The sequence below is a fragment of the Alosa pseudoharengus genome, unplaced genomic scaffold, assembly GCF_046254945.1.
Source record: "Alosa pseudoharengus isolate Yale_2024_CS ecotype anadromous, Long Island Sound unplaced genomic scaffold, YU_APseudo_1.1 YU_APseudo_1.1_scf_22, whole genome shotgun sequence".
NCBI classification, from domain to species: Eukaryota; Metazoa; Chordata; class Actinopteri; order Clupeiformes; family Clupeidae; genus Alosa; species Alosa pseudoharengus.
Genome location: NW_027468680.1, coordinates 17,591,722 through 17,606,721, shown reverse-complemented (window position 1 = coordinate 17,606,721; position 15,000 = coordinate 17,591,722). Strand labels below are relative to the sequence as shown.

General features: G+C 45.4%; 2 protein-coding genes across 4 annotated transcripts in view; one reads left to right on the top strand and one right to left on the bottom strand.

Moving 5' to 3' along the window:
- The window catches only part of coch (coagulation factor C homolog, cochlin (Limulus polyphemus)), a 4,838-nt gene extending 3,662 nt beyond the window's left edge, over positions 1 to 1,176 (top strand). Inside the window, exons 7-8 of the mRNA XM_076300142.1 lie at positions 1 to 229; positions 927 to 1,176. The exon at positions 1 to 229 is cut by the window's left edge and continues 291 nt beyond it. Coding sequence (XP_076156257.1) covers positions 1 to 229; positions 927 to 1,099 — 402 coding nt within the window. The 3' untranslated portion in view covers positions 1,100 to 1,176. The remainder of the gene's footprint in view (positions 230 to 926) is intronic.
- A 1,561-nt stretch (positions 1,177 to 2,737) lies between these two features.
- Positions 2,738 to 15,000, bottom strand: part of strn3 (striatin, calmodulin binding protein 3) — a 19,839-nt gene continuing 7,576 nt past the window's right edge. The window contains exons 2-17 of one of the 3 annotated variants that reach the window (XM_076300824.1): positions 14,284 to 14,387; positions 14,089 to 14,162; positions 13,758 to 13,836; positions 12,381 to 12,557; positions 11,883 to 12,021; positions 11,274 to 11,415; positions 10,829 to 10,900; positions 8,208 to 8,344; positions 7,465 to 7,640; positions 7,114 to 7,161; positions 6,895 to 7,016; positions 6,458 to 6,625; positions 5,800 to 5,940; positions 5,519 to 5,626; positions 5,146 to 5,232; positions 2,738 to 4,799 (exon numbers count right to left, since the gene is read on the bottom strand). In XM_076300824.1, coding sequence (XP_076156939.1) covers positions 4,630 to 4,799; positions 5,146 to 5,232; positions 5,519 to 5,626; positions 5,800 to 5,940; positions 6,458 to 6,625; positions 6,895 to 7,016; positions 7,114 to 7,161; positions 7,465 to 7,640; positions 8,208 to 8,344; positions 10,829 to 10,900; positions 11,274 to 11,415; positions 11,883 to 12,021; positions 12,381 to 12,557; positions 13,758 to 13,836; positions 14,089 to 14,162; positions 14,284 to 14,387 — 1,944 coding nt within the window. In that variant the 3' untranslated portion in view covers positions 2,738 to 4,629. The remainder of the gene's footprint in view (positions 4,800 to 5,145; positions 5,233 to 5,518; positions 5,627 to 5,799; positions 5,941 to 6,457; positions 6,626 to 6,894; positions 7,017 to 7,113; positions 7,162 to 7,464; positions 7,641 to 8,207; positions 8,345 to 10,828; positions 10,901 to 11,273; positions 11,416 to 11,882; positions 12,022 to 12,380; positions 12,558 to 13,757; positions 13,837 to 14,088; positions 14,163 to 14,283; positions 14,388 to 15,000) is intronic. The other 2 variants (XM_076300825.1, XM_076300826.1) reach the window with 2 other exon arrangements.

Genomic DNA, 15,000 nt, shown 5'->3' with positions numbered 1-15,000 from the left:
GAGTTTGGCTTCGGCCAGTACGCCACCAAGGAGCAGAACCTGCGCGCGCTCCGCCGGATCCCGTACATGAGCGGAGGCACGGCCACCGGCGACGCCATCACCTACGCCATCAGGAACCTGTTCACCAACAAGAGGCCCGGCGGCAGGGGGAGGAACTTCCTGATCGTGGTGACAGACGGACAGTCCTATGATGACGTGAGGGGCCCAGCACGGGCAGCACAGAAGGAAGGTATGTATGGGGACACGGGGAACAGCGGACAAAGGAAGTTAGACAAATATACTGAGCTGCTCTACAGTACCTGACTGTTCAGAGTATAGTGTCATTTGAGTTAAAGGGTGTTTGAGTAATAGGATATTTGAGAATGGAGACAGACAGACAACTAAAGTTATTGACCAGCCTATTAGTCCTCTTAGGGTGTAGGGTGTCCTCTGAGTATGTGTGTTATAGATAAAAGGGAACACAAGTGAATTCTAAGATTTCTAGGTATCCAGTCCAGTCCAGGGATCATAGTTTGTATTAATGTACATAAACATACAGTGTGTACAATTGTTGGCTCTACATACACTACCGGTCAAAAACGTGCGGTCACTTAGAAATGTCCATTCCACTACATTATAGACAGAATACCAGCTGAGATCAGTTGGGCAGCAGTTTTCAGATTACATTATGTGCTTACATAATTGCAAAAGGGTTCTCCAATGTTTTCTCAGTTAGCCTTTTTGAAATGATATTAGATTAGTAAACAGAATGTGCCTTTGGAACATTGGATGGATGGTTGCTGATAATGTGCAATGTGGATATTGCATTAAAGATCAGCCATTTCTTTCTACAACAGTCGAGAACCCTTTCTTGCAATTATGTAGTGTATACACACACAAATCCTCTCTGATGTACCCTCTCATGCCCTCTCATGTCCCTTCCCCAGGCATCACGGTGTTCTCAGTGGGCATCGCCTGGGCTCCCATGGACGACCTGCGCGCCATGGCCACGGAGCCCAAGGACGCGCACACCTTCTTCACGCGCGAGTTCAGCGGCCTCGAGCAGTTCCAGCAGCCCCTGGTCAAAGCCATCTGCAGGGATTTCACCGAAGCCAACTAGCCAGCACACACTTTACTGTAGGAGTACGGAGGGTTCCAAGAGTGAGGCCAGTGTGTAAGACACACACACACACACTGTTTGAGTGGGACTCGGGGTGGAGGAGAAGTAAAGAAAGCATTTTCACACACAACACCTCCCCAGCCCCCCACCTGTAGGATACAGGCCCGCAACGTAGTTTTCTGAGCTTTTTAAGTTAATTTCTTTTCCTTTTTTAAAAACTGAAGGTACAGAAGTGTGTCCACATGAGATTGATTTGAGTCTTGTGTTTTTTTAAAAATATTCTGTAAGGATGTTAAGATCTTTTTGCTTTGGTGGTTTTCTTTAAGGGTATTTGTGTGTCTGTGTATATGGTTATGTGTGTGTGTGTGTGTTTCTTGTGTTGCAGCATGTGTGGAACAGGCCAGCTCGATCCAAATGCGTTCCAATGAAAGTAGACACCTTTGATTCAGAATGTGTTTGTGCATTGCTGTAGGCCTATCTATTATCAACCAACTTTTCCTCAGTTATACAGAATGTATTTATTGCTGATATACTTGTACATTTCGGCAAACTGTGAGGCTAGTGTTCAGGTTAGAGTTTCTCTCCTGTGTCTGTTGCGACTCTTGGGACTATTTGAAAGAAACTCTGGCCTCCATGTTTTAAGACCTCATTACCTGAGATGTGTATCCGAAACAACTAGGCCTCACTGTTGCCTACCGAGCTCTGAGCGCTTACATTTTATACCGTCCTGAAGAAACGGGCTCTGAGAAACCAAACTGAAGGTCACCCCCATCCCCCCCCCGGTTGGTTATACGACAGTGCTCATACCTCGAGACACGACTCAAAACACGTTGGTCATTCAGTGTGGCTGACAGCAGTAAATGTCATTTCCACAGCAAAGTCGTAAATAAGATGCTCACAATAGAAGGAGGTGGTGAGGAAAGCGCTCAGCTGTTTGTGGTTCTCTGTGCTATTGCTTTTTTGTGCTCTCGTTACTTTTAGCCGCTTTGACACTCACACCTCCTTACACACAGTTAAAACTTGTCGTTTCTGTATATCTTTACATCTTTACATATGCATGTTCACCTGCTCTTTATGAACCTGGGGTGGGGAGGGGACAACGGAATGATTGTATATTTCTGTCATAATTTATTACTTTCCTCTCAATAAAGGACAAGGTATTTTTACAACTTGATCCACTTGTTATGGACAATCAAAGTCTAACAGCCATCTGATGCTGAAGTTTTCCAAGTCAACACTCACCACTGTTCCGGAAATAAAGGTCCACATTCATCACATGGTGTCGAGGTATACTAGTGTGATCATCTTTCATAAGCTGTTACTCCTGGCAAGATGAGGTATTGACCAGACAAATACAGTGAAGCAACAAACCAATCAAGAAGAGCGTGATAAGGATGACATGTTACAACAGACACCCCTGAAACTTCCATCTGCCATAACTGCCATCCATTGAGGGGGCCTCATGCACCAGTCTTCAGCGGCCTCAATAGACATAATTGGTTACAGATAGATGAGATCAAGACAAAACATTATTGAGTGGCCTGCTACAACAGAATGGGGTTTGTTAAAAACACTTTAACACAATCAACCTTCCAAACTGCCAACACACACACACACGGAATAGACCAGGATTCTAAATGTATGTACAGGTACACCATTTAATATTTATTATAGACATTTTATATACATTACTTTTCAACAGCGGTATTTTGCTATGTGGTACAATCTTTAAAATCTGCGGATTCATAGTTTGTAAATCAAAAACCTTACAAAACTCATCAAAACTCGCAAACTGATCAGAACTTTTTTTTTTCCTTTTGGAAGACTAGAAAAAATACTTTATTGTATTAATCATGCATTACACAAACAAAAAAAAATCTTTAGTTACACCATAAATTGTAGCATGTTTGAAAATAAAATGGTTTTACAGGATAAAAGTAGGGAAAAGTATAACCAAACAAAAGATGTTTATAACCATGATTCATCTTTGATGTTTGCTATTCAAATCCCTTCCATTTAAAAGAAACAAACAAAAAAAAAATTAAGAAAAACAGAAATACCCCAAAAATAAAAGTTCCTCCGTATGCTTCAAAGCACTGATCTGTCACAACATGGAGCGGCTTCTTCCACTGTGCAGAAACCGCCATTTTCTTTATAATCATCTATTTACGAGTGCTGTTCCTGATGCTTTGCAGGAGGCCGTTCTCAAGGACACCCTTCGACCGCAGTCTTTCATCATGAAATAAAGAATAAGACTAACCAAACTGAAATAAATACACGGATAGCGTTTTTTTTTTTAATTCTCAAAGATGTCTAACCCTGTGATAAATTAACTCTAATACAGAAGGTGTACAAAAATATCACATAGTGATAGGATGCTGCAGTTAACTTTATAATCTTTTTTTTTAAGAGCTCTTCCAGAAGCTAGGAGCTGTTGGGTGACTCTCTCACCCTAGTCACGGGTAGGGATAGGGAGTTGGGTAAGGGTCAGGGAAAACAGAAAGAGCCGGGGGGGGGGGGGGGGGGAGACATGACCCAGATAGTGGCCTGAGACCGGAGCAGACCTGGCCCCAGTCTGGCCAGCATCCGTTCTCCAGTCAGTGAGTGACTGGGGGTGCCATCCTTCCTGCACTGGCAAAAGACAGGAAGTCGGGGACAGGATAAAGTGGTGGGGCAGGGAGGGGGCTGAATGGTCAAACGCTCTTCCTCTCCAATTAATTAAAAACTGAAATTTTCAGTGCTGTTTATGGCAGTCTTTATTTATATAAAAAGGATTATAAAAACTATATATATATATACTTTTTTTTTTTACACAAAATGTCATGAAACTAATAGCTAAGGTATGAGGCTGATTGAACAGAGGAGGTTTATGACTATTTTCTTCTTTTTTTATGCTACAAGAGGAGTGGCAGAGGGGAGACGAGTCAGACTGGGACCGAGAACTACACACCCAGCCTAGGGCGGAGGAGGGGAGGGGGGGTTCTAAGGTCCAAAAAAATGACCTACTGAAGCACATGATTCGAGAACCACTCCATGGTTCCCCTACAGAACCGATTTCTGCCCAGCTTATACAAACTCCATTGGCTACAGAAGCTGGCATTGTTTATTTTTTTTTCTTAATCCACCCCCCAGCTGCAATTTACAGTAAATTACAGTTAAAACAATACTTTAGTTATTCTGTGTGTCTGTCTGTCTGTCTGTGTTTCCCTAGCCAGTCTGGGGAATTTCCGATCAAACTGGAGAGAAGGGGTTTGGAGATAGGGAAGGGGTAGGTGCTGCAGTCGCCCCTGCAAAGGAGGCTCCCCCTTCAGCCGCAAGTCCTCGCGAGCATCAGCTCTGCCAGGGCTACAGGAACAGGAGCAGGAGACTTCGTTGTAGTGTTCTGGGATGCTACCGTTACACAAGGCAGTGAAGCAGTCCGTTTCATAAGTCTGTCTGTGTACTGTGTGCGTGTGTGTGTGTGTGTGTGTGTGTGTGTGTGTGTGTGTGTATGAGGGGGTTCTAGGTCTCTGGCCCACGTAGAGGTGGCTCTACACAAAGACTTTGGCGAGTGCGTCTGCCCCGGCGCTGGCGATGAAGGCCTTGGATGGGTGGAAGGCCACGTCGTATATGCTCTCGTCCGACTTCTTCCGATGGGCCGTGATCTCCTGCACGCACGTCTTGCTGTCCAAGTTCCACAGGCGCACTGAGCTGTCATGGCCTGGGGAGGGGGGGCAGAGGAACAGGCAGAAGGGTGGGGAGAGAAAAAGAAACATGTGAGTTGAAGTCAAAAAAGAAAAAGAAAAAATAATTTTTTTTTCTCCAGGCCGAGGCACTCCTTAATTAAAATGTCTTTATTCACAATGACATGTCCTAAATGGACCAGTTTTAAAAAGCCCATGCGTAGCAGCATGAGGCCTTCTTCAAGGCATAGTTGTGTGAGTTGAAGTATCAGAGACAAAAAAAGGACTCAAAGGCTTAATGACAGAGTGTGTATGTGAATGAATGTGTATGTGAATGAAAATATATATATATATGTGTGTGTGTGTGTGTGTGTGGACTCTTACTTCCTGACATCAGGTAGATGCCATTGGGGTCCACTGCCAAGCAGGTCACAGCGTCTAAGTGAGCCACCATGGCATGGATGAGTTTCCCTAAAGTAAACAGAGCGCAGTGGTCCAAATTTAACATTTCAATTCATACACGTCTTACACGTACAGACATGATGTCATGAAGTGTAGCAAGCAGTTTAGCTATGGTGTGACGTTTTCTGTTCAAGAGCTCACTTATGTTGCCACAAGCTCTATTTTATCCTGATGCAATGGCCCAAGAACTCAGTTATTTTAATGACACAAACTTAGAGCTTCCCAAATCATACTCTGTAGTGCAGTATCAGAACAGCACTGGCAGCATCATGAGCTTGGGCACAGATGCACTCACCCGATTTGTTGTCAAAGAACTTGATGTGCCGGTCTTCGTGGGCAGTGACCGTGACGGGCAGTGTGGGGTGGCTGACCACCTTGTTAATGTGGTTACCAGCAGGCAGAGCTGGGGTTGGAGAGAGAGGGCAGAGAGAGTGAATGGGACATAGGTACACTCAATGGGCGTGTGTGTGTGTGTGTGTGTGTGTGTGTGTGTGTGTGTGTGTGTGTGTATGTATGTATGTATGTATGTATGTGACTGCTTTGCTGACCCAGGGGGCCCCCAGGGGGGATACTCACTGCTCTCGCCTAGCGCGGGGAACACTACGATGGGCTGGGACGTCTCCAGGTCGTAGACAACAGCGTTGCCCGTGTTGAAGGACGTCACCATGTGGGCAGGGTCACAACCTGTGAAGTCCACTGCCGTGGGGATTCCGTGCTCTAGAAAACAAGTGTGTTTCACAGCAATCATTTCACATTCAATAAATTCTAACCGTTTTAAAGGCTGCCTAGAAAACTGAAGGAACAACCTGAGGTAACACATTTAGCTTATCTGGTCTAACACAGACATTACCTAGCTTAGCGACAACTAACTTGGCAACAGAATAAACATGGCCTGTGCTGACGAAGGCAGCCAGGCAACAGAACTTTTTTGATCCCTGCAGTGGACCAACTGAGCAACACAGACAATATCTAGTTGAATACCATCTCAAACCCTTCCATAAACCCAGACAGGTCCAAATAAACAATTACTGTATATTCAGAGACTGTCAATTTAGAACATTGCACTTGAATATTAGGCCACTGAGTGTCCTGGAAATGTTCTTGAACCAACTGGCAAGAGGCAGTCCATTTGCAAAAGGGCCTCCTGTCCAGTTCTAGGCCAACCTACATTAGAACTGCACACTGCTAAGTCCTGTGGGGCAGGTATATGAGAACAGGACTGAGGAGAACTCACCTTTCTCTACATTGTAGGTGGTGAGGCAGGAAGTCTTCTCCTTAGGGTTCCAGAGCCGCACGGTTCCGTCGGCGGAACAGGAGAGCAGCCGGTTTTTGATGCCGCTGTAGGCCAGGCCCCAGACTGCGTCTGTGTGCCCGAGCAGAGAGCCTGCCAGAACACTGGGGTCTGTGGAGAACAAGAACGAAACGTTGAAAACTTCGGTCCTCATGCAACCCCGTGTCACATCAGGATAACAGCTTAGAAATCAAGTTAAATCAGTGTAGACTATATACAATCTCAAATGCAACACACTACAGAAACGAGAACAACTTTAGGTTGTACGTTAAGTCCTGTTTGATAATGGCTTAACTTTTCTAACCAATTTGAACACAGTTTTACCAACGGAGTAAAGCCAATTCATTGATTCGTTGGTTAACGCCTAGTCAGGCACACACCGTAAGTGTCGTATGGGTCGACGTTGGAGCTGGGCATGTTCCACCATTGAATGGTGGAGTCGATGCCACCGCTGAAACAATGCTCTCCACTGGAGCTAACAGCCAATGAGAGCACAGGCCCACTGTGGAGAGAGAGTGAGAGAGACAGAGGGACGATTTAAAAAAGGATTCTCTCTGTGGGATCAGTCATTAGTGGCATTCAATCTCTGAGATACTCACACATGGGCTCTGAATGTGTAGATGGGCTCCACATCAAGAGAGGCACTTCTGGAGGGGGGGGGGAGAGAGAGAGAGAGAGAGAGGGAGAGAGGGAGAGAGAGAGAGAGAGAGAGAGAGAGAGAGAGAGAGAGAGAGAGAGAGAGAGAGAGAGAGAGAGAGAGAGAGAGAGAGAGAGAGAGAGAGAGAGAAAGAAAGAAAGAAAGAAAGAAAGAAAGAAAGAAAGAAAGAAAGAAAGAGAGAGAGAGAGCTCAAGGTTAGCTGGGAATCACAGTAGGTATTGCTAATGCCACTTTACAGCTTATTTTTCTGGTGTAATGTGATGTGTGGTTAATATTTTCTGTGGGCTCTAACTTTTTGGCGGGGACCGTCTTCTGCAGGTTCCACAGCTTGAGCGTGTGGTCCTCGGAGACGGTGACCAGCACGGGCTCCACGGGGTGGAAGGCCAGAGCGCGCACCCCGTCAAAGTGGCTCCGCAGCGTGTACTTGGGGTTCCACGTCTTCCTGAAAGCGTCCTTATTGGTCGGCAGCTAAAAAAATAATAATAAATAAAAAACATTCACACAGAGGTTTGGAAGCACAGGGTTGTGGGAGTGGCAGGGTGAAGAGGGCTTGGGAGGGATTGTTTAGGGCTCGGTCTAATCTGCGGCGTTTGGCTCCCATGAACAGATCTGTGTACAAACATCAGAAGGACTGTGAGAAGCAATTCACTATCTGACAATGTTGTAAAAAATAGCAGGCTACACCTTTAATTGAAGAAGAGTTCCCCTCCCCTCCCTATGCAAACACAAGAGCATAACCATGTGACATTCTGGCCTGTGTGTTTTTATGTCTGCAAAGTGCCTCAGACTGATTTTAACAGTTGTGTTAATGGGGCTGTTATGGCAGAATATTGAGGGCACTGTTCAGAGCCAGAGAGAGAGAGGCGCCAGGAGACAAAGAGTGGAATAACGACAGAGAGAGGGGGCATAAAAACCACAGACATGAATAGACAGACTGTGAGAGAGTGTGAGTGTGAGTGTGTGTGTGTGTGTGTGAGGTTGAGGTTGAGAAGCAGAGAGAGAGTGCGCGTGTGAGAGGATGCCAGGCGTGCTTACATCATAGCTGTATTCGGCCTCGTCGTTGGCCACGGTGAGGTCTGCCAGGTCCCCCAGGCCCAGCACGCTCTCCAGGCCGTCCTCGGAGCCCAGCAGGAAGGACTTGCCCCCTCCCGACGGGAACGGCAGCGGCTCCGCTAAGAATAGGAGCAGCCCGAGAGGAGAGGATCAGTAAACAACATGCCACACCTCCCAGAAGGGAACTCACACTCCCTCAACACACACACAAACCTACACACACCTCTACACACACACACACACACACACACACATACATACACGACGGAACACACAGTGTGTGTGTGTGTGTGTGTGTGTATGTGTGTGTGTGTTTAAGGCGATCAAGAGGCCCATGTTTGCTATGAGAAGCATTGGCAGAATGAGAATGTTGCAAGGTATAAACGGCATCATGGTGGATTTAACAGCATAGCTGAGGATTTGATCTGGCAGGGTTCATTATGTTCGCCGTCAGTAAAAAAGTAGAAACGGTCTGTACTCCCTACTCCCCCCCCCATTATCCAATATTATACAAACATCCAGAGAATGTGATAAAATCAGAACGGCCATTTCCAGCATTGTTAATTGGTGCAGCAAGGTTGAGACCTTCTACTGAATTGGCTGAGGGAGTGAATGTGTGTGTGCGTATGTGTGAGAGAGAGAGAGGAGTCGAGTGAGCAGTAAGCTCAGAATATCCTGAGTAGAAGTGGAGTGGAATGCTGACACAGCACGGAGCCCTTACCGACACTACGGCAGGGAGGGAGGGGCTTGCCACAGCCAGGATCAGATCATTTCACACACACACACATGCACCCACACGCCTAAACACACACACACACACACACACACACGCACCCACATGCCTAAACACACACAAAGTACCCACAGTAAGTCATTTGCAAGGGGAAGGTAAATTTGCACACACATGTATGCATATGTGTGTGTGACCCAGTCTCAGTGCAACACTGCTGTGTGTTATTAGCCTGTGTAGGGGTTAGAGGAGGGGCATGGATGCTGTGCTGAACTGACTCCAGTCCTGCCAGTGTGAGGCTTTGTGGAGAGCAGCCAATTTGCTGCATCATATGCTAAACAAACAAAGCGGAATGACCCTTCCTACTGAGAGCAATGTCATGTTCCATGTATAGCCGATATTAGGATATATTAGCTTTGATTATTCATATATTTGTAATGTCATGGTCCCATAAGAGGTTAAGTTAATTAAGTTATCGAAAATAGAGAGTTTAGCTAGGATGGGTAAATATACATACTACTTTTAAAATTGCCAAATCTTGTGACAAAGTTTAATGTAAATGTAAAAATGTAATTCAGCTTTCTAGGCCATGTATACTTGCGTATTATCTCTGCATTTATCCCATCCGTGAATTAGTGAACACACAGAGCACACAGTGAACACACAGTGAGGTGAAGCCCACACTAACTCGGAGCAGTGAGCTGCCTTGCTACAGCGGCGCTCGGGGAGCAGTGAGGGGTTAGGTGCCTTGCTCAAGGGACCCTCAGCTGTTCCTACTGGTCAGGGATCGAACCGGCAACCCTCCGGTTACAAGCCCGAAGCCCTAACCAGTAGGCCACGGCTGCCCCGTAATACATTAAAGGAGCAAAAAGAAAAAAAGGAGCCAAAAAGAAAAAAACTTTAGCCAGCTTACAGCTAAAAGGGAGTTATAAGTGAACTAATGTTATCCCAGATAATCATGCTAACGGTGCCAAACTATTTTTGGGCTATATTACACACACAGAGAAGAGAAGGGTGTGCATTATCTTATGCAACTCTGGGGTAGATGGCAAATGAACTAATTTCCCAAAAATGTGGTGTGTTTCTTTAAGCTATTAGCATATTAACAAACCCTTGAAATCACAATGGGGCAGCCGTGGCCTACTGGTTAGCGCTTCGGACTTGTAACCGGAGGGTTGCCGAACCCCGACCAGTAGGCCACGGCTGAAGTTCCCTTGAGCAAGGCACCTAACCCCTCACTGCTCCCCGAGCGCCGCTGTTGTTGCAGGCAGCTCACTGCGCCGGGATTAGTGTGTGCTTCACCTCACTGTGTGTTCACTGTGTTTCACTAATTCACAGATTGGGATAAATGCAGAGACCAAATTTCCCTCACGGGATCAAAAGAGTATATATACTTATACTTATATACTCAATAACACTTTCCTCCCCTTCCTCTTTGAGGTATTGCTTCCTCTCAAGTCTCTCTGGTGTGTCTAGCCCATCACCTTAATACCAGGCCATGCCTCATACCCTCAACTCCATCAAGTCCTTAGCTACCACCACCATTTATAAGAAAGCTTCTGATTGCGCCGACTGTTTTCAGAGCAACTCGGTACATCCCAGCCACAAGACAAATCTGACAGCTCCCTCAGGCCCGCTTAGCATCAAACGCTGATCTCTGATCAAAATCACAACTTAATTGAGGAAGGCGAAGATGTATGATCACTGATTAATAGGCTGATTGATTCGTCAATAAATCAAGAGAGGAACTGAAAGTTGATTGATAAATTGGGTTGATTAATGGATAAGAGGGGTTGCCAGCTTGTTTTATTGGAGCACCTACACAGCCGAGGAATCAAGGACACCTACAGAGACTAACGGAGTGATTTATTACATTTACACGTACACATCTGGGCACAATCCAAAGGGTGACGTTCTCGTAGACGGAACCTCTTGGCACTGTGAGCTGCCGTGGATGAAAGACATCAGCATCAATAACTTTCCCAACACAAGACTTTAAGGCCAGTTTTCTTCATCACTGTGAAGTGTGGTAATCTAGCCCATGTATTCTTACTTGCTGCATGGCGTGGACAAGATGTGATTCGTATGAGTTTTTGGTGCATCTTCTCACCCAAGCCTTCAAGTCACTGTATTGTTGTGGTCTTGAAATATGATAACCTCGCATTTTCAAAAACCCTGCTCTTCTAGAAGAGCCTCCCTAAAGGCTCTATATTAATTACTTGAGAGTGGTGGGGCTAGCACCAGAGTGCTACTGAACAGGTAAAGTAGACATGTTTCTGTGGAGAGGAGTTGAGTCTGGGCGGAGTCTGGTCTCTTACCCCATTCTGTGCCGTCTCCAGAGCTGCGGGCCTCCCCAGCCCCCTCCCCATCCTCAGCGTTCACCAGGAAGTCAAACTCCTTCAGCGCCTCCTCCGTGTCTGGGTCATCAGGCAAGTCGGACGCCAGACCCTCATTCCCCACCTGACACACACACACACACACACACAATGAATGAGACTTTACTTCAATCGCACAAAATCAGCCCAATTTCACCAATGCTGCTATTGTTGTCACTCACTTCTGTGCTTAACTGCATTATATATCATATGCAACATCAGCATTGATTGCTCCTTTTCTCTCACCCAAATGGAGGTTGCTTCCCTCCTGTGACTACTCCCTTGACTGTGAATGGTTAGCTAGCTATCATTACCGGTAGGACTGTGCTGACTTAAAATGTTTGGAAGCTCCAAACGTTAATGCCTTCAAAAACGCACTCTGCTGACTCAGGGTGAGACCTCCTCTGGCCATCTCCTGACCACACATTAATAATGGAGCAACGAAACTTAAAAGCCGGGTCCTGTCCCTGTCCTGCTTCCGTTTTGTTCAAAGCCGTCCAGAATAACTGTGTTGGGCTGAGAGTCTAAAGAAAAGTAGGGGAGGTTGGTCACCTTGATTTTGTGTTTCTTTATTCTGTGCTTCTCCCGGTCTGAGATGTCCTCCATCATGTCGCCTTCCTCGTCCTCATCTTCGTCGCTGTCATCAGCGTTTTCTAAGAAGTTAAACGTTTCTAGAACATCGCCAGGATTCCTACCGGGAGAACAGAGTAGAGCAGATGGCACCTCAGCAATGGCTAAAAGCTTAATACGGTCACTGCTCACATATGCATGTCTCTGAAATCACTTGCACAAGACCCAAACAGTTCAAAAGGCATTCATGGTTAACAGGTTAGCAACTATGGTTTTGGGAAATACACCCCAGATTTCTTATGGGTTCAACAAAATCAACAGCATCTGGGTAAGTGTGCAGGAGCTGTTGGCTGAATGGGAACTAAAACTATAGCCAGCGTGTGGCAGGATGTTTGTAATTTTGCTGAAACTAAAACTGATTTTATCCAGTTGAGCAGCGCCTGTTCGTGCGTAGGAAAGGATCTCTTGGACGCGCCTCACCTTTTCATGTCCTGTCCCTTTCTCTTGGCGGGAGACTCGCCGCCGTTGAGGATCTGCTCCAGGTTCTTGCTCTCCACCGAGCCGTTCTGCTCCGAGCCCGACAGGCCCAGTAAGGAGCGCACCCGCTGTGACCGCACGTCCAGTATCGTGTCCGTGTAGCCTACCTCCTGGAGATACCTGAGGACGGAGGAACACAAACGGTTATCCACTTTGTAGACATGTCCAATGCAAAACAATTCAGCTAATTTAGTGTTGTGTGACATTGTATAGTATAGTATACTAGTGTAGTACAGTATAGTGTAGTGTACTGTAGTGTATTGTACAGGGCTTAAAACAAGGCAAATTGCTGTGCCTGAAACTTTTGAAGCCATTATATAATTATCTGTTGTCAAATCTCAAACGGCCTGGCCCACGCCTGAATTCAGGCACAGTGCCTGACAGCTTTAAGCCCTGACTTTTTAGAATTAGCCTAGAGGTAAGCTGATGCACAGTTTCGTAGCTAGTGGCTACTGCGTTGACATATACCCTATGGATGGTTTATCTCGCTGCTCCATCTGCCTTAGTCTTTCCATGTGTGCTCCCTGGGGCTCCCAGAACAGAGCCATACCACCAAATGAAACATTATACAAATAGTAATAAACTATCCTGACACAGTGGTCCTGACTGAAATATACGAAAACACTTCAGAGTGAGCCAACCAAGAAACCTGTACTAGACATCTAGACCTTCTGTTCCTTCCTTCCTTCAGAGCTTTGCGGGGGTTGGGTTGGATGCAAGTCTATTTTGTTCCTTCCTGGAGTTCAACCCAGTCCCAGAGCAAGCTGAGGTAATCAATACATCTAGAGTGCATCCATTTCCTCTAAGCAAGTCACTCTGGACGAACAAGAATACTTTGGCTTTGGAGCTCTAACAACGAGGCTTACCAGAACAGATGTGCCTCAATGAGTCTGTGCCTTCATTAGCTTAGCCATTAATAGCTAATGGGGAAGGGAGCAGCTTCTGATGCAGATGTGAAGGTCTTAATGACTCTACATAATGAAATTCCTCAAGGGTCAAAACGCTACAATCTGCTAACAGTCTGCAAAGAACTCCTTCTAGGATTTTTACAGAAAAAAATAAATAACTAAAGTTTATTTATTAAAGCCAAATCATTTTAGGACACGTGTGTCATGAGTTCAAGGATGTTTTAGTGCATAAGCTAGCTAGATAAGATAGATAGATAGATAGATAGATACTTTATTGATCCCCAAGGGGAAATTCAATAAATATGTTCCCCTTCACTGCTGAATGAATATGTGCCCCTTCACAGTGAAGCACTGCTTCAGTGTACTGTGGCTGAGGTGAAGACTGGATGAGGGTAAGAGAGGACAGACTCACTGTCTTAGGAGCTGTCTGCCCTGTTTCCACGTCAACTGGCTGTTCTGAGGAACGGCGGGGACCTCCGCGTCTTTGGCATCTGCCGCCGGGCAAAAGAAACAGTGCAGTCAGTCAGTGGGCAGGCAAAATAACACACACATGTCCAGACTGGTGCCTCTGATAAGAGATGACGTGTGCTCACACATGGGCGAACACACACACACACACACACACACACACACACACACACACACACACACACACACACACACACACACACACACACACACACACACACACACACACACACACACACACACACACACACACACACACACACACACACACATACCTGATTCAAAGCTGGGCATCTTCACTTCACCTTGATTGAGTTCAGTACCATATTTTAATTTATGGTATTTTGCTCTGAGATACACACACACACAAACAGAAAATCATAAATGAATGTCTTCAGCTTATTCCATATATACACATTCAAAATTCAGTATGTACAACATTTATTGTCAGACAGTGAAAGTCCACTTACCTTTCTTGCTTTAATGCATACTCTAACATCTTTATTCTTCTGACCAAGTCATTCTTTAGATTTTCTTGACCCTTCCTTTCCCCCTGGAGGAATGCTATTCGAGCCTGAAAGACAAAAGGACATTAGCACACCATTATGTGGGCCTAATATCTTAGCAGTTCTTCCTTGACACAGATAAGGGGCTAATATGTATGCAGCCAAATAACCTGAAATACAGAGCCCAGTTTTACCTGTTGGGTCAGCATTTGTGCCTGAAGGTGGGAATTAAATATCTGTTGAGCATTTTATGGTGCAATCAATGATTCATTATTTGTTCTTAGTTGATTAACCTTTGTGTAATTCCTGAGGCTTATCTGTGAAACACCCAGTAGTTATGAAGTAATTGCTTTACAGCTTCATAAGCCCACATACTCAGATTCTCAAGAACAAGGGATGGCCCTTTATAGGGCTGAAATCCTGTATTACTGTGAAAGTGGTCTTTGATGCCTTGTTTTTGCCCTGGTGACTTTTACGAGTCAAAACGTGTGTACAATAAAGGGCTTTTATTTTATACTTGATCATTGTGCCTCAGATTTCTTAAGACTGCCTTATACAAACTTACTGGCTATAGCCTACACAAACAAGACAGTCACATTTACTGTTACCATACTGGTCTTTGATACTGTTGCACAATTTGTGTAATGTTGAAATAAAGTACAAATATTTGTGATTGATTGG